Below are 25,182 nucleotides of genomic sequence, written 5' to 3'. Positions count from 1 at the left end.
CGTGTTTTATCAGAAAAAATGCCAAAAGTTTGCATCAAACTTCACACAGCACAGAACAGAGAAGACCAATTAAGAGAGAGTGAGTGAAATGAAACCTGCTCAATTAAAAAAATAATAAACGGAGATTGGCTAAAGGGCGGTATACAAAAACATAAGTTGTCGGAAAACTCTTAGACACATTCAGCGTGGTGAAGTACCTTTGTAGAGGTTGTAAAATGTAAGTCATGAGATATCTTTAGTTTGTAGAGCCACCTTTATTTTCTGGCATTGGTGACACTTGGAAACATGTCCATGTTAAATCTATGTTAGTTCAATGTTTCTGTACAATCAATAATAAAGAGAATAATTTTAAAAATGATTGCACAAACGACATTTTTGAGTTATCTCTACTTCACTGTAATACTTTATATTGCTGTTATAATAAGTCTGCAGCTTATAAAACACAAAGAAACTGCCTGGTAGCATATATAGAGCACAAAGAGCTTTCAACCAAATGTCACCGTCAGACTTTTTTCCCCATCTATTAGAGATTACAGTAGAGAGAGAAGAGGATAATTGGAGGAGAGAGGAGTGAAATGACATGCAGCAAAGGTCAGGTCCATGTGTGCTGTCCTGCTGGGGAAGCTACAAGCTGCTCCTCATTTCAGGGGATGGATTCACACAGTAGAAATGGCAACATAAAACACACAAAGTACATTTCAAAGTAAAACTCGACATAGTTTAACCACAATGAATTTGGGCCCTCTATAGAGGTGATGTGACAAATCACTGCATTGGTTGGAAAGGGGAAGACTACATTACAGAGCCTTTTTTTTTTTAGAAATATAAACCATATAAGTGAGCTGTTTTAAGATTTGCCTCTTCTGTAACAACCAAAGTTCTTGGTAGTGAGATATAAAGGGTGTTGAGAGCACATTGATGGATTTTCATGGGATTTGTTGACGGGAATAATGCCATCCTCGTCCTTTCAACACAGACCGAAAGGACAGACCTTCAGCTATTCAAAGCCAAGAAACCTTTACTTGAAAAACACAAAGCTCCCGGTTCCGTCTGGTATCTGGTATATCTTTCGGTTATACGTTCCGCTAATGGAAGGGTCACAAGCCGTGCTTTCTGACAGGCTTTATTGACTCTTTTTTTTTTTTTTTCACACCAATATCTGCTCCTGGAAGAGATATAGCTAAGAGGCAGAAAGTTAATAAAACCAGATAGAAAGCGTGGTTTGTGACCTTCGTTTCATCGCTGAAACAAATTGACCTGTCAGAGCCGGTGACTTTTGAAAAATTAGATTTAACACGGCTTCTGTTGGTCTGAACAGTTTAAACACAGCGAGCGGATATTCTCCACCAACAGAGCTCATTATGGAAGCCAACAGGGACAAGAAAGGGTAAATATACCAACACAGGGATGGGTATTTTATCTTGCCTCGTCCTTCATAAAGTCTTGTTTTATTGTACAGCTTGCTCTCATTTCTAATGTAATAACTGTCTTTAAATGCTGCTGTGCGTATGTGCTGGGTTGCCTCTGGGAGAGCTGTGACAGGGCAAAACTGGGCATTTCCAACTGGGCCAACGTGGGAGGGGAGGGGCCCTTCAGGATGTTAGCTTTGACCAGCTGGAACCGCAGGAGACTTTTATAGTGACATTAACTGTGGGCTGCGGCTTTGTAACGGCACTGCGTCTGATTCGCCGAAGTAGGAAGCTTGGTCGAGCTGAACCGATGTTGATCCAGCTCGCGGGAACAGCAGGCAGGGTATTTCAAGTAGACAAAGTGGGGCAATTAAGTTTCTCTGGATCTGGAGTTTGATTGTGATCCCGAGCTGAAAGCCAGAGCTGTGCTGCCGCGGTACGTAGCGGTGCCGGTAGCTATTCCACGGCCTCATTTAAGTCAATCACACAGCAAGGGGAGAGGAAATGTGGAGTTTAGTGTGTTTGGGTAGTTAAACTCGAGCACAAATGCAAGTACTGTGCAGCACGTCCATCTGAGGGGTGTGTTTGTGTGTGTAGTGAGGCCCGTTTGGACCAGCACATTGTTATAATTAGCCTGAATCTTTTCAGTTATCCAAAATGAAACTCCTGGCATGGATGGGATGTTGGAAACCAGAGCAAAACACTCACACTCTCTCTCACTCTCACATCCTTATTTGCAGCCGCTGGTAGCGATACACAAATCTGCTACTTGAAATAGTAACAGTGTTGTTCTCTTGTGTGTTGTTAAATTTTATTATGAACTTTATTACTCAACACACCAATGTATAGTGCAAAGTTGACTGATTTTTTTAAATTAATTCATTTGTTTCCCTCCATTTCTGTTATGGTAACACTGGGAGCTGGTTTGATGAGATAAACAGCTGGTGGCGCTAATTCTCCATGCCATACCGTTATCTCGCGATGATACAGAAATCTTTAGCAAATCCACGGATCCAGACTATAAACCGCATCACTGCCAAAACCTAATCACTTGGTCCTTGTGTCATTTCTGACCTTCCCTGAAAATTTCATCCAAATCCGCTGTTCCGTTTTTGAGTGATGTTGCGCCGATTGTTGCATAACTCTCCTTGGCAGAGTAAATATTACAGTTTCAGGTTTTCATATGATTGAGGTTGCACTTTTTCCATCTCCCCAGAGGAACAAAAACCTCAGTAAGGATGAAGATTGATTTTTTTTTTTTTTTTTTTAAGTTTTTGTAACACATTGCAACACTACCAAAGTACTTTACATGGTTGCTTACATAGACAATAAATCTGTGCTACTTTGGTAAAACAGAAGCAACCAATTAGAGAGCAGCCTCGGACACATTCATTGGCCAGAACTCCACATGATGAAAGGTAGTTAGATAAAGTAAAAGATTAAAGACAAGTTAGTTAAAATAGTCAAATAATTATTTTGCAGTGCATGTTTGAGGAGGCTCACTGAGACATTGCATCAAATTTTATCAGCTCCTCCAAGCTTCTCCTTGCAAAATCCTAATCCACAAAGCTACTAGCAACTAAATTTGTCAAATATGAGTGAAAAAGACAGGATTTTCTTCAGAAATGCTGTGAAGTATAAGTATAAAATAGCATTTGTTGAAAATATAAGATACAAAGTAAAGTAAAAGAGCCTAAATTCACTCAGTTGCGTTTAACCTTTATTTATCTGTGACACAATTTTCTTCTCTCAAACACATGCCCATCAGAACACACGTTTTCTGTCATCCACCAACACACTCTCATATTCCCTCCTTCTCTCTGACACACACATACCACCCCACCACAGCACTACAGCCAAAATCCACTGGCTTTTACTTTAACCCCATGTTATAAGGATAAGGATAAGGATCAACTTTATTGTCCCCATGGGGAAATTTGTCTTGGGCTCACATCTGATGAAAAAAAGAGAAAAACACATACATTCGCAAAGGACAACAGCAGCTCGTCTACCTTATTACAACAGAAACAAATGTCCAGAGTATTGCACCGTCCCTAAAGTACAAGTGCAGATTCTAAGAACAATTTATAAATACAGAACAGTACCCGACAGACTGATTATTGCACCTCCCAAATTAAAGTGCTTGCACAAGAGTTTGAGACTTATATTATATATGTCCCTTCGAAGTGCCAGTATTGGATAATAGGTTATGTTGCGCTGCCCATTCAAAGTGCATGTGCTGAGGTAGTTAACAAGATAATTGCAAGCCACACATAAGAACATGAATCAAATAAATATCTGCTCTAACACGGTGACTCACCCATCACCCCCGAGCAACCAAAAAATGCCCCTCACCTGTTATTGTTGAGCAAGGCGACAGAAGTTGGAATAAATGAAAACTTAAATTTGTTGCTTTTGTGCCTAACAGCTCGATAGCGCCTCCCTGAAGGCAAGAGTTCATATTCTTTATGCAACAAATGAAAAGGCTGACTGATGATGCTTTTTGCCTGTGCCAGAACTGAAGATTCAAAGATAGATTGAAGGGAAGGGTAATCCCTTAGGCCTATGGTTTTCATTGCACTTTTTACAAGCCTCTCAATTTTGTTTTTACACTGAACAGTAAGGGAGCCGAACCAGGCAACAATACAGTATCTGACTAAGCTCTGCAGTACAGCATTGTAGAAGCAAGACATTATTTTAGGGCTCACGCCAAACAACCGGAGCCTTCTAAGAAAGTGAAGTCTTTGAGACAGTTTTTTACAAAGTTCAACTACATGCACATTCCATTTTAAGAGGTGGTCGATGTGCACCCCGAGATACTTCACAGACTCCACTTGTTCAATCACACTGTCACCAATGACGACCGAGTCATGATCTAGCAAGCGTTTTGGGTCAAAAATGAGCTCTTTTGTTTTTACTGAGTTTAGAATGAGGTGATTATCCTCACACCAGGAGTGGAAAGAAGCCACCTCCTTGAAATATGCAGATGGACACATGTCCACTGTAAGTAAGCTTAATATTATTGTATCATCGGAGAACTTCATAATCTTGTTGTTCGGATGGATACTCCTGCAATCATTTGTATATATGTTTATGTATCCATTTTCCATCATTTATTTTGCAGTATTATAGCTGACTCTGCGGTTGGACTTGGAGCAGCTAAAGATAACAAACAGGCTTATTAAGCGCCGACAGACGTGACTGACGGATTTAGCTCTCGGACCTGAATGGGTCGACTCGGGTGCAGTTCCCTCATTAACCAGCAGATGTTTTGTTATTCAGCCCTGTAGCTTCAGGAAGCAGATTTACAGGTTGTTAGAAGGAATCCAAGGAGCAGCTGAGCAAGTCTGTGTGAATAAATACATAAAATCCACCCTTTTAATGTCTAAGAAATTTACAAATCACATTGAGTCGTTTTGAAATTAAAATTCCCCCACGTATTTAACAGATTCTCTCCAGATTCTGTTTTTTATATGATAGATTTCCAGTGTGTGCTTGGTTTTCCCTCTGAGAACCATTTTTGTCCTGACCCAACTGACTAAAAGTTGAATTCAGCATGAAGAGTGTTAGCCACCATAGCCAATCAGATGGCAGATATAGCAACACCTATAAAAACAACAGACTTTATAAGAACTTTCTGACTGAACTAATAGGAAACGGCTGTCTGAGAGCACAAAGCAACATAGCAAATAAACGGAGCCCTGTTTGCTTCCATCTGATGAACTTCAGTCTAATAGCTACACTCCTTTTAGCTCTGTTTGGTCTCCACCAACTCCTGACCAAAATATGTCTCGCTAGCTGCTAAATTTTGCACAAAAACACTCCAGTTTTTTTCTTAAACAGAAGTTTGTGCATGCTTTAATGACAGGTAGGTGTAACTATGCTACATTACAAAATCTGTCCTACTGCAAACAACAACAACAACAGAACTTAAGTGATGAAATGGGTGCTCATATAAACATTCAGACAAGTAGATGTGACTGAGATTTGCAGTTTCATGCTTTGCACCTCACAGATATAGGCTGGTTTCTAGTGTGATAATGCATACCTAATGAGGCGAGTCAATGTCAGCTACCCGTTTCTGGTGCATGACAAAATTGCTATAGAGATTTAATCCTTGTAAAATAAGCTACTAAGATTTTCTTCAATGCCACTTTCGAAATCAGTGTCACAAACCCATTATTGCTCGTTACAGGAGGTCCTCGGTTTACGACATCCTCGACCTACAGCGTTTGGAACTAGTTGCCGAGTGGAGCAGATGAATACGTCGTTAAGTTGCGCTATAAGACGGCTCTGTTTACTTTCGCCAGTTGTACGACACCTTGGATTGTGCTACATTCGCTAACGTTTTGCCCAAAATGACTCATTCATGCATGAAAGTCATTGGTATTCATGACTTTTCTGAAGAACTGATCGATATCGTGATGTATGTAATGGCTTTGTTTACATTTTCGCCAGAATTCCGACTTAAGGCGAAACCGACTTACGTCATGCTGTAGGACTGGAACTCCGACATAAGTCGAGGACCCCATCTATTTACTTTCTAAATAAATGCTGTGATGCAACAGGAGTTTAAAAAGTCAGTTTTTGCTGGAGTTCCTTAAATGTCACTCCTATCTGATGATGGCGACGGTAAGGTTTATTGTATTCTACCAAGTGTCTGATCCACAAAGCCCAAGGTTGTTCATTTAAACTTCATAGCTTTGCAGCTCTTACAGACTAAATTTAAGCATGTTTTTTCATATGAACCCATTTTAAAAAATGCTTAGGGCTGCTTATGAAGCTGATGTCAGAAGGAGTTAGCCAATTTAGCATCAAATCTGGATTCTAGATCAAGAGCTTATCAGCAGGGTGATGGCAAACCTGGTAACTACATGCAAGTAACTCCATCAAGTTGTTGTTTTGACATTTCTGTTAGTACTCTGGTCAAACTATCAATATTAGGGATCATGTCGGTAGGTACACTTTTAAACAGACACTTTTCGACTGAGTCATTTCCATCTGGGGACTAATGAAGTCACTGCAGTGCATCATGGGCAAAAAGCGAACTGCAGAATCTAGGCCAGTCCCATGGGGCAGTGGGCCAACAGGAGCATGCAAATATATGCGACCGTTTAAGAGTTTGGGGTCACTTAGAAATGCTCTTATTTTTGGAAGAAAATTTTTTCAATAGAATATCTGAACAGGAGTACAGAGGAACATTTCCAGCAACCATCACTCCTGTGTTGTAATGCTACGTTGCGTTAGCTAATGGTATTGAAAGGTGAAACTCTTCAGCTCTTGTTAAGGTTGTCTTGCCTTTTTTCGTTCAGCTTCCATCCATGTTAAGCATTTTGAACCGCAATTGTTTTTCTTGTACAACATTTTCTTTGAGGTTCACTTCTGAACCTCTGTCTGTTCTTGTGTGTTTCTTCATAGGGACTGTGACGTCAGCCAGATCAACTACATGTATGCCCAGTATGTTAAAAACACAATGCAGCCTCTCAACATCGCCGACGTCACCAAGGACCAGCGTTTCCCCTGGACGGTCTGTTCTCATTTCTTTTCAATTCATTTTCATGTCTTTTCCCTCTCCAAAGCGAGTAATCATTCCTCTTGTTCACTGGCAGAGTGAAAACCCAGATCACACCAGCAACCAGATAAAGAGTTTGCTCTGCTCTCCCATCAGGAATGGCAAGAAGGATAAAGTCATAGGTAGGATATATCTCTCGTTCTCTCATGGGTAGAGCACCCCGTCGAGTTCAAACCTCGGACTTAAACCACCTCTTTTTCATCTGCTTATGACAGCAGCTTAGCTTTAGGAGGGTCTGTTGGGAGAAAATTAGCCTGAATCAAAATGGGTTTTCACAGCGGATCGGATTCAACCTGTGAGTCAACAAGGTCAATGCAATTAGCAGGGAAGTCTTCCTCCGCAGTGTAACACCAATGCAGAAAGCTCAGTTTTAGTGACTCATGTACCGGCAAACATACACTCCCATTCCATGTGTCCAATGCTGTAGCTTATGATAAAATTCTTGCAAATAAACCCATTCCTTTTAGCTTCAACTGTGCTATATTCGCTCTCTAAAATGCTAACATATACACTCCCATTCCATGTGTCCAATGCTGTAGCTTATGATAAAATTCTTGCAAATAAACCCATTCCTTTTAGCTTCAACTGTGCTATATTCGCTCTCTAAAATGCTAACATATACGCTACCGTTCAAAGGTTTGGGGTCACTTAGAAATGCCCTTATTTTTTCAATGACGATAACATGAAATTAATCTAAAATGCAGTCTAGACACTGTAAATGACTCTTCTAGCTGCAAACTGCTGATTTTTTTTAATGGAATATCTCCATAGGGGTACAGAGGAACATTTCCAGCAACCATCACTCCTGTGTTCTAATGCTACATTGTGTTAGCTAATGGTGTTGAAAGGCTCATTGATGATTAGAAAACCCTTGTGCAGTTATGTTAGCACATGAATAAAAGTGTGTTTTCATGGAAAACATGGAATTGTTTGGATGACCCCAAACTTTTGAATGGTAGTGTAAGTGTTCATTGAGAAGTGATTCCAGAGTGTCTTCAGTACTTAACCCGGCTCTGTGGCTTTTTACTTTTCAATGCAGTGATGGGACGTTAGCACTGGGTGCTAGAGGCTTTAACAGTCATAAATCGTAGGCCAAAGAACACATTAAGCCGGCATGGCATTACCTCTTACTTTATCTGTCCATGAATAGCTCTTCCACTCCATCCATCACAGTGATTGCCATCAGCATAATTAGCCTTTAGTTGGCAGCGAAGATGACTAATGGAGGTGGTGTACCTCTACGATCAAACAGTACAGGTCCTCATAGCCACTGCTCGAACCTCTTTGAGTTTTGGTGATGAGTAAGATGAAAAGCTCAAGCTTGGTTCATCATGCTGCCATGGTCTTAATGTTTCTGCTCCAACAGATTAATTCAGACCAACGTATGTTTTGCTTCATGAGTATGTTATCGGCATTAGGGATGTAATATTCTGTTCCGTGTCCTTAAGTATGTAAACAAAGGCTGATAATTGTAGCTCCATTTCATGGTAATGTAATGAGTCACCTAATTAAAGTGCCTCAGTTAGCATTAGCATTTCCAATTCAATGATCATCACATCAGTTATAAGCTGACAAGGAGAGTATTTCCTCCTCTGAGCATTTAAAAACGAATACTTGAGAGAGTCGAGTTTTTGGGGAGATGACATTTATAGATGGACATGAATGCCTGTGGATATGTCGCCTGACTTAAATCAAGCAGAACACCTTTGAGGTATTTTAAAGACAAACCAGGAGAACAGATGAAAAAACAAGTGTCTGATGAAATGTGTGAGCGAAGGTGAAGAAGATTGTCATCCAAAATAAAGGTAGACATACAAAGTGATGAAAACAACAAAAGATATGAATCTGTTCCTACTGTGTGTCATGCATGTTTAATTCAGTAAATCTAAACTGTGAACACTGCAAGTACCCTGCTGTTCAAATTAGAAATGATGCAGTTATTGTAAGCTCACACAGTTTTCAATCGTTTTACATTTTGCACAGAGCTGTACTCACTTCTGTTGTATACTGTAAGCAGAAAACTAGAATATTAACATCGGGACTCATTAAACCCATGAGAAGAGTCGTCAACCAGGAGTGACGGTGTGTTCTTGTGCGTTTGTGCTCGTAGGCGTTTGTCAGTTGGTGAACAAAATGGATGAACCATCAGGCAGCGTGAAGGCCTTCAACAGAAATGATGAGCAGTTCCTGGAGGCATTTGCAATCTTCTGCGGCCTCGGCATCCAGAACACACAGATGTACGAAACAGTGGAGAGAGCCATGGCCAAACAGGAAGTCACTCTGGAGGTCAGTATCAAGAACACACATATGTACTGCCTGACAACAACTTCTTTAACCCTAGCTGATGCAGTGAGGAGCTTTCTAAACAACCATGTTGGAAGACATATCCTGTGATCATGGAAAGGATGTTAATCTGTCTCAGAAGATGTCTGTGTAGGTTCTCATTCATCCAGGTCATGGTTATCCAAAGTAGTTTGAGAGTGGAGTGAAAGAAGCCATCCATGTCAAGGTAGAGAAGCCATCTCTGAACGGGGGGGTGGTCTGTGACATCATCTTTCGCCAATTTACAATCAGGTCCTTTCTAAACTCCCCAAAAGAACTACTCGGCAGACTCATGCTAATGACCACCACCGACCCCCACCGATACGACCATCGTTGAGTAGTCAGATGAGTCTTGGTATCGGTCGTTGGAATAATAGCCCTGAACACGCCTCACAGAGGTTTAAAAGCTGAGGCAACACCAACCACCACCAGAACTGAAGAAGCCTCTTGGATGAGAGGTGAAACGTCTTCAAGGAACTTTCTTATAGTCCAGTGGATTGATTTAAACTACTTTCAGCCCGATCTCACGAGGATTCGTGAAACTGTCACGTAAATTTTTGTTTGAGTTTCGTGCGCACCAACACGATTTTGTCATGTTTTTCGTGCCGCTCACAACGAAATTCACACCAGTGTATTTTAAACGGCGGACTTTTCGTGCCCCTCAGAACGTATTTCAAACGAATGGGTATATTATACTTTTAATGTAAAAGCGTTGCGAATCCAACGCTATATTTTGCATTACATCGTCCCTAACCATAACCCGGTGGTGCACTTACCAATTTGCATAGGAGTTTAAAGAATGTCCGACGGCTGCAAACGCGATTACACAAACAGTATACGCCGATGGACAGCTTAGATTGTCATGAATCCGCCGGTATAAACCACTTTCAGATGTGATCACCACAGCGGGTTTCGTTGTGAGCAACACGAAAAACATTTCGTTGTGAGCGGCACGAAAAACATGAAAAAAACGTGTTGGTGCGCACGAAACCCAAACAAAAATTTACGTGACAGTTTCACGAATCCTCGTGAGACCGGGTTGCTACTTTGGATAGACTGTCTCAGAAGGTTCAAATTATTGGCCTGCGTCAAGCAACACATTATGAAAACCTGAAGGATAGTGGAGAACCATCATCTTTGAGGAACAAACTCTTAGATGATTGTAGGAAACCAACAGTAGAACTCACAGCTATGTTTATGAAGTTCAGTTTCTTTGGCACTTTATGACAAGGGCGTGCTTCCTATTGTGTCTGTAGTAGTCTTTCACCTTTAGTCATTTCTTCTATTTCCCTTTTTTCCTTTTCTTTTCTTTTCTTTAGTAGTCATCCTGACACCTCTGCTTGTACTCTTTCTGCTTGTTTGACTTGTTGCCAGTGAGGAGCTTTTTAGAAAGAGTAGACATTATCCCAAAGCTTTACGGTCAAGTCTCCAATCAGGTTTAGGTTGCGGTTTGAGTAGGAGTTTGGATTAGCAGCGAAAAAGGTGACGGTTGAGAGAGACTGCAGTGTGTTGGTGTTAAAAGTATAGAGTGGTACTGTGTTTGCGTGTGTGAGCATCGCTGATGGAGTGATCTGTGGGCGTGTGAGTGACAGTGATGAGTCCCGGCAGAAGGATTTATCTCGCGGCTTGGCACTTTCCTTCAGCCTCTGTGCGCGACAGACTGCGAAGCACAAATTCATTATAAGCGAGCCCACACACGATCCACAGTGGCACTCTCCATTCAGCGCTCGCTCACACACATGCACACCCACCGTGCACTCCGGTGATGAAGCTGTCAGCTTCAGGGTGTCAGAGGTGATGCGTCCTCTCTCCTGCAGCTGACGCCCACCTCCTCCAAAGCCTCAGCTCTGGACGCTGCGTCAGTATTAAATAAGGCACAAAAAAGTGATAGATGAAGCGTTTTACATGATCAGACTAATGAGATAATTATTGTTTTAATGCAAAGCATTGTTCAGCAACCTACATTTGTCTTTGTTCTGGGAGAAACAGATGGATGGACTGAATTTAAGCACAAGCTGCAGAGAATTAGACAAAAGGCAGCAACAAAAGAGCCGAGACCAACCAGTGGAACATGCAGGCAGCACGCCCACCTTTACTTCAAGTGAAAAGGACTTCCACCTCTCATGTTTCAATCAAAAGGTGTCACAGTCCACCTAAATCTTCCTGCTGATGTTCTTTAAAGATGTACTCCTGCATCCTTATTGCTCTCATCTCCAGACAAGCAGTATTTTAGTGAACAGCTTGAATTACTTTCCTCTCTGTGTTGGAAGGAAGATGAAGATGCTGTAATATCGACACAGTGTGTGAACAAGTACACCAATTTTGAGTTTCAAAATTATGTTAATTTATTATGCACTGCAGAGGGTAAGCAAAAAAATGCACAGTGGAGCATATAAAGTGAAGCCCGGGCATGTACGGACAATCTCTGAATGCATTAGGGCTGGACCCGAATATCCGAATATTCGTTCACTACAGCGGTATCCCCCCACCCCACCCCCGTCGGATGTTACCGGGCGGAAAGAATATGCAGCGTTACGGTCTTCCCTCCGCCTTCGGCTCATATCGGCTCATCCCGTCCTGTGATCACATAAACATATACACATATGTCTATGTGATCACCCCTTCCTCCCCCAGATGAAAATATTCGGAGCTCGTCTCTTCCCTTCGCCTTTGGCCCACATCGGCTCATCCCGTCGTGTTCGGCTCATCTCAGCTCATCCATTCGTGTTTCTTACCACCACCCGAATGGCCGGGTTGCTGCCGACTCTGACGTCACGCTTCACTTTGTTGCATAAACACAAGACAAGATGCTGAAGACCTCCGCTGTTTGGGAATTCTTCAGTTTAATTGAAGACAAAATGAAGGCAAAATTTGGACCCAGGAGACCAGACGAACAGATCCGAATATTCGGGCCGTCTCCACCACAAGCCGCCGCCCCTCTTCGGACGTTACAGAGCCAAACGAATATTCGGATATTCGTCTTTAATAGGGCCCGAATATTCGAAGGCCAGAAACCACTAATTGGGCCAACCCTACATTGCACCACATTTTGCAGAATAATGCATAAGGATGATATAAAGTCACCACTTGTCATGTCACAGTTCACTTTTTGTGGTCTCACTGTATCACAGATTTTTAAATTCTACGTATCTAATTCTGTCACGGAATTTTGCGATATATGTAGGTGTTTTTATGTGTTCATTATTTGAAATATTTTTTGCGCCAAGATAAGCCTTTTCTAGCCTAAAAAACTGCAAATGACATAAAAAGGAAACATTAAAAGAATACAAAATCCTAATAAAACGCGTTGCTACCAGCGCTGGGAGCTGATTGGCTCAGCGACCGTAGCTTCAGTCTCTTTGTCCGTTTCACATCCATGTCTGATCGTGGTGTTGCTCTGCAGTGTCGTTTAATTTACTTCAAGCCCTATGATGTCGATCAAACGTTCTTTGCCTTCTAAGGCTTCTGGCTCCAGAGGAAGATGCTTACCGTCGCAGGAAATTAGAAAATTACGTCGGTTTAAGAGTGCAGAAAGTGTTTATAAGAGTGTGGGGAGAGTTTATAAAGCCTTGAAATATATCTAAATAATAAAATAAATGTAAGGTCGCTACTTAGCAGAGTTTTGTCGATTGTGGGGAGTTCTGGAACCTAACCTGACCGGTTCTTGGTTGCCTTTGTGTTCACAGTAATGAGGTAGTGATTTCAGACACGGCAAGTCTTTTCCGCTATCCAGACACACACTGAAAATGGTTAGAAAATACACTAATTAAACATGCCACAAAATGGAAATTAAATGTCTTTTAAATGGCCAAACTTTGGATACAAGTTCTACACATTTTCACCAAAATCTAAATCAAAGCAGAGAGCCGTGGTGATGAAGAAACGCTGACAGTTTAATCATCTCTGAAGTGCTGCCTGCATCATTTCAAACGGCGTTCTGAGCATTTTTTCAGCGCTTCAAAGCCTGCCTTTAATGTACTTTCATCACTCTTCCAAAGCAACCATGGTAAGTGATCAATGAACCCTCTCCTCAGAAGTTACATTTTTGTCCAAATGACTCTGTCACCGGTCGCCACGCATCAAAATAAGCTGTGATGAAACTGGGCCAAAATGTGCTTTTTAGAGTAAAGTTCAGAAACAGGGATCACTGACACCACAGGGAGGCTTTGATCACGCCGTGGACAGCTATGAAATCCTATGAAAGCCTGTGTCATGTACCGTTTCCTAAGAGACCGCTGGTAGGAGGACGGAAAATGGAGGGAAATTCTCCGTCGCTGCACATTTTTAAAAAAGCTGGTTTGTTTGTTGCACCAATATAAACGTGAGTCGTGGTGAAAAAAGGTTAAAGTGGGTTTGAAAAGTTGACAAGCGACTTTATATGTTCGAAATAACGCCGTTAATCCTTTGAAATTTCACATATTAAGCTATACATGACTGCTTGCAAGGAGTGATTTAAGTGAAGCAACATTTCATCTACATGATCTGTACTTCTCTTCTTTTCTTCTCTGCTGCTGCCTTGTCTTTTTTAGACACAAAAATCCTCCAGATCATGATGGATTCTTTATGTTTTGGGTTTGACAGACACGTCTGATTGATGAGCAGCACCACCTTCTCTGTTCTTGTCTGCCAAAAGCCTGTTCATCCTCAGCTTTGCGTGTCATTTTTTGACTGCATTGATTGCATCAGAATCTCAGAAAGGTTTCTTAGCAGACAGTAAGCCACAATAGAACACCCAGGTAGAACTAGTACCAGTAATGACTGTTTGACTCAAAATAATCAAATTATCCCAAACTGATGGTTGCCTGAAAGCAAAAAGCTGATCAAAAGAATCTGATACACATTGTATTTTTGATTTTTGAAAGCTTATTTCGAACGTTTCAACAAAAAATAAAGAAAACAGCTAAAGAAAATGAATGAGTTGCTCAAAGGGGAGTGGGAAGAAGTCAGATCTGATCTAATCCCACCTCTTCTCCTTAGACAAACGACTGTTAATCGATTCTTCCTGCCTCTTCTAAAATACTACAACAATAATAATGAACATGATTTATAGCAAAGATAAATATGATAGATAAATATGTCCGTCTACATTTATACAAAAGGACCTAGAAATAGCAGAACACAACAGAAAGAAAACAATTTTGCTAAATTTTGTGGCAAAACTTCATTTTTAGATTTGTACATGATTTGTGCAGTTTGGAGTTTCACTCTGTGTGTAAATTTTCGTCATTTTACTGTATAAAGAGTGAGTGAGTATGATCCTGATAGCCCCAAATGTAGCAGTGTTTTCTCGAGAATCCTCCATATATCTGCATGCCTCATTGTTTTTTCTGTTCCAGGTGTTGTCGTATCACGCCTCGGCCGCAGAGGAAGAATCGCGGGAACTCCAGGTAACCGCGGTAAATTCAAATTTATTTATATAATACACATATACATGCCCACACGCTACACGCTCATAAACATGCAGTGACACACACACCAGCAGATGTTTGTCCCTCAGGCTCAAAGGAAGCAGACTTTGTGTAAATGAGCTGCACTCATGTAACGCAACACCGCTCGGCTAAATCGGCAAGAAAAGCAGCTCTATACGGGCGACTTCTTCTACTACAAACACACAATGGAAAATAGGGGCCAACGTAACACTAAACGAGCTAAAGCAGCATTTAATTACCCTCAGCAATGGACATGGTTGATATTTTGCAACCTACACACCCTGTCAAAAGTTTTGAGACACTTTCTCATTTAAATACATTAGAACCCGTCTCAAAACTTTTGACAGGGCGTGTATGTTTGTTAAGAAGCTTTGTCACACAATAATTAAAATACAGAACTTTGAGAGGAAATGTGACAAAGCATGACTGAGCTCCAATTTATAATCTGAGAGGAAAAAAGGTGATTTTTTTTTTGGACCCCTACGGAATCCTGGTGGTGCCAAATACAACATGTCCGCACAATTTAAAACAACATTTCAGAAACAATGTCTTCAAAAATAGTGGTTTAGCAGAGTTAATCCCTTAAATTTCTAAAAAATTACATTTGCAAAAATGTCAGAAAATTTCTTAAAACGATTTCATATGTGCATGTTAGAAAAGCTGACATCTAAATTATACATTTCAGAAAACAGTGTTTTAGTCAAATTTATGCATTTTGGGAATATTTCCGTCTCATAAAACAAATGAACTAAACAGAAAACATTTCAGGCAATCGAATAATATTTCAGAAAACCAAATGTTTCTACAAATATTTTCGAAAACTTAAAATTTCAGAAACAAATCTTCTAAAATACATTAACTCAAAAATACTCAGAAAACGTATGTTAGTCTTTCTAATTAACAAAGCAAAAAAAAGTGAAATAAACATTTCAGAATCAAGTCTTCAGCGAATTTAATTGAGAAATCTTGACATTTCAGAGAAAAACATTTCAAATAAAAAAAACAAAATATTTTAGCCAACACATCATTTCTTAAAATATAACTAAATTTCACAGAACTTTTTAGAAAACAGCAGACAGGAACAAATTAATGTTATATTTTTTGTTCTATTATTAGTTGCCTGAAATGTTGCACTTCCGGACTTCCGTAGCTCATACAGTTGGAGATAAAATACACTGCGAGTCGTATCTATTTTTGCTCTAGAACTGACATAAAATGACACACTTCCCATGTTTTACTGACGTATGGAAACTTTCCAGAAGAAGCTGTTTCAAAGCTCATAATATACAGTTACTGTTTATACAGCTGCTGCTAATCATTGCATAGCATTTGTGATATGATTAAATCCAGATTAGGAGCATTTTCTTACAGCATTATAAATTTATTTGAAAGCTATAAAATGTGTGAAATTGTAAAATTCTTCACATGATTGCTGGTCTTTCTTGACTAATCTGCTTCTTGTTTATTAACCATCTGATCCTCTTATTGCCCATGTTTTCTTGCACCATTTGGCCAACAGCTGTGTTTTTTCCCCAAAATGATTTTAAAACGAGATATTTATGCAACTCTAATGTGTGGTAATCAATGAGACTGTTAATCAATGTGCACTCTGCTCTGTGATGCTTCCTACAATCAGCAATTTGGGGAAAATTACTATTTTAGTGCTCACTTGAGATAAATGGCCCTCCAGCTTTATGCATAAAGAATTAAAGGACCCCCTGCAATCAGACCGCCTTACAATTTGGTGAAGTAGCCAATTTGTAGCTGGTTGTTTCCTGCAGAAATCCAAGGCAGCTCCCCAAATCCGAACCAATCAGTGCAGCCAGACGTCTTCCACCATCACACCACACGAGCGTCTGTAAAGGTCTTGCTCTTTTCTCCTCTCCTTATGGCGAGTGGCTGAACTAACGGCACAGCCTGATTAAGTGGCCTCCCTCGGGTGCTTCAAAGAGGATGTGTCGCTCGGTATCTAGGACACAGGCTTGATTTTTCGGGTACTTTCTACCCAAGAGGCTGCCACGTAGCGCCGTGAGATGAAAAGCCCACATCGTTGTGTAGTTAAAGTCGCTTATGTAACCGTGGCAGAAACAAGAATTGGGATTAAGGATCTGGGATGTGATTACTGCTCATTAGTCCAGCTAAATGATGCAGGAGGTGAGCTGCTGCCTCTGAATGTCGGTGTTTGGTGTGTGTTCTGAAGGTGGCCACGGTTCCGTCGGCTCAGTCGCTGCGTCTGTTGGACTTCAGCTTCAGCGACTTTGACTTGTCGGACACCGAGACCACGCTGGCTGCCATCCGAATGTTTGTCGACCTCAACCTGGTCCAGAACTTCCAGATGAAGTACACGGTAAGAACTGACCCGCGAGAATAATCCCTTCATACATGGAAGTGGCTTAGATGTGCCTATACCGTATACGTAACGCAGCATAGTCCCTACAGTGAGCAACACAATGTTTACATGTTGAATAGAATCGCTGTAATTGCACTTTCAGTTTGCAGTAATCTGTGAATATAGTAGATAAATAGAAATGAAACAAACATTTTTGTATTCTCTTGAGCAAGACTGGCCTGACGAAACAAACACTGGCAGCTACTCCGAGACATTACCATGAATCACAGTCTACTAAACAGACAACAAGTTGTGCTGGATGTGTATGCTGGTCGGGTTCAGCTGAGGATGGATGGCACACCCTCTGACACGGAGGCTACGTCATCCCTCCCAATCCCACGTCGACATAACATCCTTGGCTGTCTGAATTTGTTGTTTTGAGATGTTGCGTTTCCAAGGTGGAAATGGTGTCGAGGTTATTTCATAATGATGTGTCTTCTGGCTCATAAAAAAACACCACCTGGACATGTTGACCATGTAAATAAAACTGCACATCTAGTGTTTTAAGTGAACCACCATCAGGTCCAGTGAATGATCACCTTCACCCTGGAGGAAAGAGCGACCACGCATTAGAGATACCTCACAGCTTAACAGGCAGGTTACCATGACATTTCCTGAGCATGCTCATTGGGGAAATAACCCTTTGGAGTTTAATTACCCAGCGTCATCCTGCTGGACGAACTTTAGGCTTCATGAATAGCATTAGCATCAATTAGTTGTTAACCGGCTCCAATATGATGGTTGTTTTGAGCGTTATCAGCCACAAGGGTAGCCTAGCCGCGCCAGACAACCCACGGCAAAGAATTTAATTCTCTGCCAGGGTGGGTCTAGTTACCCTCCATAAGGCTCGAGGCTGGATTCTCCTAAAACTGGCCGGACCAATCACCATGAAGTGTAGAGTCAGAAGGCGGGCGTAACTAAGTGACGACAGAGGCGCGACGATTCTGACAGAAACAACCGGCGCACAATAAACAGTTATCTTTCAACTCGGCTTTGGCCACAGCCCTTAAAGATTTAAAGCTAAAATTCAACTTGAAAGATAAACAAAGGACGGCACTGAAGTGTTTCATTGAGAAGAAAGACGTATTTGGACTTATGCCGACGGGATATGGCAAATCCTTAATATACCAGTTGGCTCCGCTGGTTGGGAAGCTAATGGGACTTAGCCACACAATCCACTGGTGCTCTCGGAACTACGTCAGCCTAGTCGTTGCGCTGATTGGTTGTATACCTACCCAATTGCTGCAGAGGGATTTGATAGACAACCCTTTAGCCCGCCTCCCTCCCTGTCGAGCGTTCCTATACCCTTGTGCCGTCAGAAACATGGGTCTAGCATGGCTAGGCTACCACAAGGGCCCACCTGTTTGAACGATTTCCCCAACACAGTTATGAAAGGACATCTCTCCTACCAGCGTTTTATGGTGAGATACGTGTAAAAGCACAACTAAATGTGATGTTTTCCCCTAAATATAAAGGCTAATCTGCAAGTATTGTTGTATTAAATGATGAAAGATGAAGAATTTGTTGTAGATAATGCATTAGCTCAGGGTAATACGTGAACCAGACAGCATTTTCGCGCGTTGTTGTCCTTGGTACATGTCATGGAAGATAGGAAGAGCGGCGTGTTGTGTTACGATTCACATAAAACAAGCTGCTTCTCGTCAGCAGCATTAGACCATTAGAACATGCATTTACAACTCACTTAATATTTGTGTTTGCCAGCACCCTTAACTCAGAGACCACACACACACACACACACACACACACACACACACACACACACACACACACACACACACACACACACACACACACACACACACACACACCTAAAACACTCTCCTCCCATTACCGCCGTCTGTCAGACCCAGCGCTCTCCTCGTCTGGCTGCCCCTCGGCGCCAGCATCGGCCGGTCGCTGGCGGGTTTCGGCTCGCCTCCTCAGCGCTCCGCTCTCCTGAAGAGGTCCTTGTGTGTCGGCGGCTGACCTCCGGAGTGCCTGCGGAGAGAGGCTTCACAAAGAGAGGCTTTGATTGGAGGAAATTAGGGCCCTCAGGCTGTCGGTCTGACACACAGAGCCGACGCGCCGGCCACCCTCAGAGCATCACCGCCCCTGAGGCTGAAACCTACAGCATGTTATTATTTAATTGCCGCTGTAACGTATTTATTGTCCTTCAGTCATTCATTCCAGTGTAAAATCAGATTCCAGTGATCCCTATGGAGAAAATGAGCCATTATTTGATTAGCAGAATAATGGTTTGTGGTTCCTATGGTGCCTGAGATCGGATTATCTTTCATTCATGATGAGCGTGTAGCGGAGCACCGACTGCATTGATTTGCAGGTCGGGTGCTGAGTCCTCACTTTGAGAAAGGGCAAACATCCTGGCAGCTCAGTCCCTGTGCTCATCACATTTACCTCTCCTCTCTGCTGCAGTTATTTTACACCCACTTACGATGTAGTTTAGTTCTGGAGACGCGTCAGGCTGCTAAACACAACAACTCTAAATATGTTCAAATGTGTCACTTTTGTTCGTCATCATGCGATACGGTAGAGAAAAGAAGAATTCTGTCATGATATTCACCATTAATAAGATTATAAACACTAAAATATCTGTAGTGTGTAGAGGCACACTTGTGAGGAAAATATTATAGGTGTTGAATCAGTTTTGTTTTATAATTTTCAATTTTTTTTTAAATTTAAGATGTCTGAGTTCCCTCTACTTCTAGCCACTGCTGTTCTGTCTCCATAGAGGTGCAGGTGTTTGTATTGCAGTGAAAAATGAGCCCACAGGGAGTAAAAATGTAACGGGAGCAAAACAAACAAAAAAAAAACCATGCAGAAACTTCTTGGGGCAGCAAATTTACTGCTGTTGTTCAGTTTCTTTGCTCGTGCCACATTGGCCAGCAGAAAAATAAATAAACTCAGATAAACACCACACAGACAAAGATAGCTGGAGGACAGTCAAACTGCTAAAGAGGCAGATATTTTCTGAATCGGCAAATATTCACTGAGATGTACACCCCCTGTCAAAAGTTTTAGGACACTTTCTCATTCGAATGAATGAGAAAGCGTCCTAAAACTTTTGACAGGTCGTGCAAACACAAATACAACTCCAAATAATGCTCTAATGTCACTACACAAGGTGATCCAGAGGTAGAGTCATATACAGTTAGCTATTTTTTTTACATGTCTGAGATAGGCATTTGGAATAATTTGTGCAACATTTAAGTATATGTGGAAATATCTGAGGGAGTCGCATTGCACAAAGCCTTCGAATGGATGCTTCAAAGTGCAAAGTTTCATGATCTGTACTCTAAATGTCCACACATATGAAAAGCAGCTTGAAAAGCAGCTGCACTGTTATGTAATGTCTTAACAATGACTGAAACCAGCATTTACATTCAAGTTCTGTACATTTAAGTGCCATTGTACCAAAATAAATGCATGCTTAATCAGATTATGACCAACATATTTCTACCTGGGATGGTCTGTCACATCCCCGTCCTGTCTGGATAAAAGGATTTTAGTCTTTTCCTGCATGTTCTCTCCTCTGCAGAGTTTGTGTCAGTGGATTATGAGCGTTAAGAAGAACTACAGGAAGAACGTGGCTTACCACAACTGGAGACATGCCTTCAACACAGCCCAGTGCATGTTCGCACTCCTCAAGTCAGGACGCCTCCAGGTAGGATCAGGCTTTTTATGAAACTACTCATTAGACTCCATACCTGCAGATGTAATATTGTATGATTGCTTACTAATTTTTCTCAAAACTACACATCCACTTTAAGCTTCACGAAACAATCTCAAGAACAAAATCATTTGGAGAACACTGAATATTTGTGTTTCCTGTGATGCAAAACAATCCTCTCCGCCTGGATTGCTGGCAGCGACCTGCAGCTCCGACATGAAAGCTGCTGTATCATATGCAGAAGCAGCAGCCTCGCCGTCCACTCCAGGCTGAGCGCCCACGCTGCCGACAGCGTGTGGAGAGTTGCAGCAGTGTACACATCACAGCCATTATGTTTGCTTCAGACTGTCATCTGTTGAGGAGCTGCCATCGTGTGGGCGCATTTTCTCTGTGTTTATTGTTCTCACCTCCGTTCTGTCGCCCTCCCCTTCCTTTATCTGCCCGTCCGTCTCCCGCAGAACAACATGAGCGACGTGGAGGTCTTGGCTCTGATGATTGCGACTCTCAGCCACGACCTGGACCACAGAGGAGTCAACAACTCCTACATACAGAGGTAGCAGCGTGAGTCACGCAGGTTGCATGTACGCTTGTGCACGTGTGTGTGTGGGAGCGCTCCGGCTTCAACCTGTGGCTTTCTTCCTTGTGTGTTTTTCCAGGAGTGACCACCCACTGGCCCAGCTCTACTGCCACTCCACCATGGAGCATCACCACTTCGACCAGTGCCTCATGATCCTCAACAGTCCTGTAGGTGGACCGACTCATGCACATTCCCTTCATTAGAGGTGGCATCAGGCCTGGACGGTTTCTTACTTTGACGAATAAGCAGTGAATGTTACGACATGACTGATAATAGTGAAGATGAATTTCGTTGTGGTCCAGTTTTGGTTTCCATTTCTATATGGCGTCAGCTGCAAATGGGTCAATATATAATTGTGGGACTTTTTGTATCATAGTTGACATTTTTACTGTTTTCAGGCCTAAAATCAACATGGCCGCCTATAACCACATGGCATTTTTAGAGAAGATTATTCTTAATATTATATATACAATTGAGGACAATTGAAAGTTATTTATAAAGTTATTGTAGTAAACCTGTTGACTACTTTATATTAAATAACTCAGAAAGCCTTGCTGCCCTTGCAGCGCGTGTTCTAGTGCGCAGCTAGACAGCTAGCTAACATTTTAAAGTCTTCAAATAACCACACAGGGCTTGCTTTTCTGTGCTTTACTTGAGCTTGACTTTGAACAACAGTTTTCTCTTTTTTGTAAAAAGACAAATAATTTCCAAGGCAGAAGCGTGCTAAAAGATTAGCAGCGAAGGTTAGCTGTGTCCGTTGCGGCTGTCAGCATTCTACCAGAGACGTAGCTAGCATGAGACACGTAGCAACCTCAAAGATAGGTCAGAGCGGTGAGAGCGCTCACACCGCCATCATTTCTGACAGCAAACCAAAACAAAGAGCGCTCACTCTGACGCTGTTTTTTAAAACCCAACTGAAATCAATTTTCAACTTAATCACTTCACTTTAAAGACAGCATACTTGGAGTCTTTCCAGCCTCTTCTTCAGGAGGAAATCAGCTCATTTTATTGTTGTTTAGCCAATTAGAAGTTGTCATTAACTTTGGACGGTTATTTCGTTGTCATTTCAGTGATTTCCAGTCAGTTTTTATTAAAAATCAAGACAGAAAATGACAAAACCGAGACAGAAAATGACAAAACTAAGAGTCAAAATGACAAAAATAAATCGCAAATGACAAAACCTAGATACAAAATGGAAAAAAACAGAGACACAAAGTAACAGAACAGTTTTTGAATCAGCTCATTTTATTATTGTTTAGCTAATTAGAAGGTGATTATTAAATTCGGACGGTTATTTAGTTGGCATTTTGGTGATATCCAGTCATTTTTTATTAATAAGTGATCGTGTCCATAATAAATAATGATGGAATTTGTAAAGACATGATCATACTGAATATAAAAACATTTTGTTTTTTTACTTTTCTTAAAAATGTATGCAGATATATCCCATGAACTTCAAAAGTCCCTCAATTATATATTAACCCAATATCAGTATCCTCTTTGGTCCGGCTAGTATTTAGAACAATTATTTGAAATCTTAAGGATTTGAAGAGATGTGCAGCTGTATAGTGAGGTATAGCAGCTAGTGGTCTAGTTGTGTCTGTGCTCATCTGATCTGAGGTTTTCTGCCACATAAACACAGACAGGTTGGCTCGGCTCCTTTTATAGAGTCTTGGATGGAATCTGAATGGAGTGTGTGTGCATTTTGACCAGTACCAGTGATAAACACCTGTCCACGAGGGCAGCAATACACTGGTTTATATCTAACATGTGTCTTACTGATGTTGCCATGTATACAGTCTTGACGTGGGACTAATCCTCTTGTGTATCTGAGAAGTTTGGAAAGCATTCCTGCTGCTGGGTGACGTGAGTCGCTGGTTCCAGGACTCAACGTTTGCAACAGTTCTGACTTTAAAAATCTGTAGTTAAAGCAATTCAGACGACTACAGTTGTTTAAAATCCAGCATTCATTAGGTGTTGTGTGTTATTCCCTGTGTTTGTAGCTGTGACTAAACCCTTTTACACACATCAGTTTGCTGCAAGAACATTGATGAGTGCAGTTTTAATGAACAGTTTCGGTATTAACATGGAACCAGACGGCTGTTAGGGGAAGTTCTGCATGTCGTGTGTTTACATCAAAGGAAGCGATTGCTCCGTTTCTTGGCTCTGCTGAGCGTTTAGAGTTCTTTAGTGTGTTGTTTGGTTTTACAGACGTGAACATCTGTCACTATCGTCAATGATGCAAGTGTAATACGAGGAGAACGAAGGGAGCAAAAACATCCGGTACATCCAATCTTCACACTCGCATTTCACTAAACATGACATCATTTGGCTTTTTACCAGCTGCATCTGAATCTATCCGAGCTTTTACCAGTCAGCAGGCTCCATCGATAGAGTTCCTATGTGCCAGCTTCTAATTATTTTAGAATCTTTATCAAACCTCTGTGTTGTGTCCTACTGCAGTCAGTGTCCACATTTATGTTCCAAGCTTTAATTTCGCTGCCTATAACATCAGAAAACACTAATGGAAGTCTATAATGTAATAGCATTGCCCATAATCCTGTATGTAATAAGTGTATCCTCACTAAATCCTTTTAGGTGCTGCAGTCACTTCATGCCAACTCATCCAGACTCATTCGCCCAACTAGTTGTAGTCCCCAGTGTAAAAACCAGGACTTTGTCCATCACTGGCTTTCCACCCATCAACAGTCTGGTTTCTAAACCCTGCACGACTTCCTGCCAAAGACTGAACCAAACTCTCAGTGGAAGCAGCACTTGTGGTTTACTTTTGTGTTTGCCAAGTGGAGATTGGATTAACTCCTCGTGGAGATGACTTAATATGAAACCGCAACATTGCTAATTGTGCAAAATCATAAAACTTACTTTATTTAGTTTCGGTCGGACTACCTAGATAACCATCAATCCAGTGTCTTAGCATCAGTCATAAGTCAGTACATATTGTTAAAACTTGGGATGTAAGGGTTGTGTTGATGTTAAGCAAATAAAAGATACTCCAAAAAAATTGCACTGAAGTATGTTAAAAAATGTCAGAATATGTCCTGCTAGACCTGCACAATCGTAGGTCTTAAAGGGTTGAAGTTGTGCTAAAAACCGTAACTTGGAGTGATAACTTTTCTTCCGCCTCTTTATTTCCTGAATGAGCCCGGACACATTCAGCAGACTGTTTTAGAGGACCTGGAGCTTGAACAAATCAAGTTTCATGTGCTGTTTTTTGCAGGTTTTGAAATACAGAAAGTTAATTGATAAGTTTCATTGTCTAATTAATCTCATAATAGCTTGCACTTGAACAACAACTTGACCTACTTTGCTGGCTGAACATGATTTCATTCGAAGTCGTCCACATCACATGAGCCAGGATGGTTCCTTGACAGTGGCTATTGACAGGCCTTATTGCTGCAGTATCCTGGATCTCTCTGTCTTATTTATTATGCCTATTCTGCTCATTTTCCAGCTGTTAGCCTAGCACTGAACTCTCTGATGGCCCCATAAAACACAGTGACTTACAGCCTGCTCTGATCTTTACGGCCTCAAAACAAACTCCAAATGCACTCCAGACTCCAGAGCGCCACTTAACCCCGCTGCTGCCGGGCACTTTATCCCGGAACGAGGACACCAGAGCCCGACACACGCAGCCTGAAAAGCCCTCAAAGTGGGGGAATAAGTTCTGAACACACATGCATATAACCAAGACGCGTGGATCGCATTCAGTTGCATAATTTATTTGCATGTGCTTTGCAGCCTGGTGTTGTCATGGCAACGCCTCGGTGGGTTATCG

General features: G+C 41.5%; 1 protein-coding gene across 3 annotated transcripts in view; it reads left to right on the top strand.

Moving 5' to 3' along the window:
* Positions 1 to 25,182, top strand: part of pde5ab (phosphodiesterase 5A, cGMP-specific, b) — a 100,530-nt gene that overhangs the window by 65,365 nt on the left and 9,983 nt on the right. For 2 of the 3 annotated variants that reach the window (XM_051944050.1, XM_022208236.2), the window contains exons 9-16: positions 6,828 to 6,936; positions 7,019 to 7,103; positions 9,092 to 9,267; positions 14,640 to 14,699; positions 16,933 to 17,079; positions 20,678 to 20,803; positions 21,268 to 21,362; positions 21,466 to 21,553. In XM_051944050.1, coding sequence (XP_051800010.1) covers positions 6,828 to 6,936; positions 7,019 to 7,103; positions 9,092 to 9,267; positions 14,640 to 14,699; positions 16,933 to 17,079; positions 20,678 to 20,803; positions 21,268 to 21,362; positions 21,466 to 21,553 — 886 coding nt within the window. The remainder of the gene's footprint in view (positions 1 to 6,827; positions 6,937 to 7,018; positions 7,104 to 9,091; positions 9,268 to 14,639; positions 14,700 to 16,932; positions 17,080 to 20,677; positions 20,804 to 21,267; positions 21,363 to 21,465; positions 21,554 to 25,182) is intronic. The other variant, XM_022208239.2, reaches the window with a different exon arrangement.

Source organism: Acanthochromis polyacanthus, chromosome 23 (genome assembly GCF_021347895.1).
Source record: "Acanthochromis polyacanthus isolate Apoly-LR-REF ecotype Palm Island chromosome 23, KAUST_Apoly_ChrSc, whole genome shotgun sequence".
NCBI lineage: Eukaryota > Metazoa > Chordata > Actinopteri > Pomacentridae > Acanthochromis > Acanthochromis polyacanthus.
This window is presented reverse-complemented; position numbering and strand designations above follow the sequence as displayed.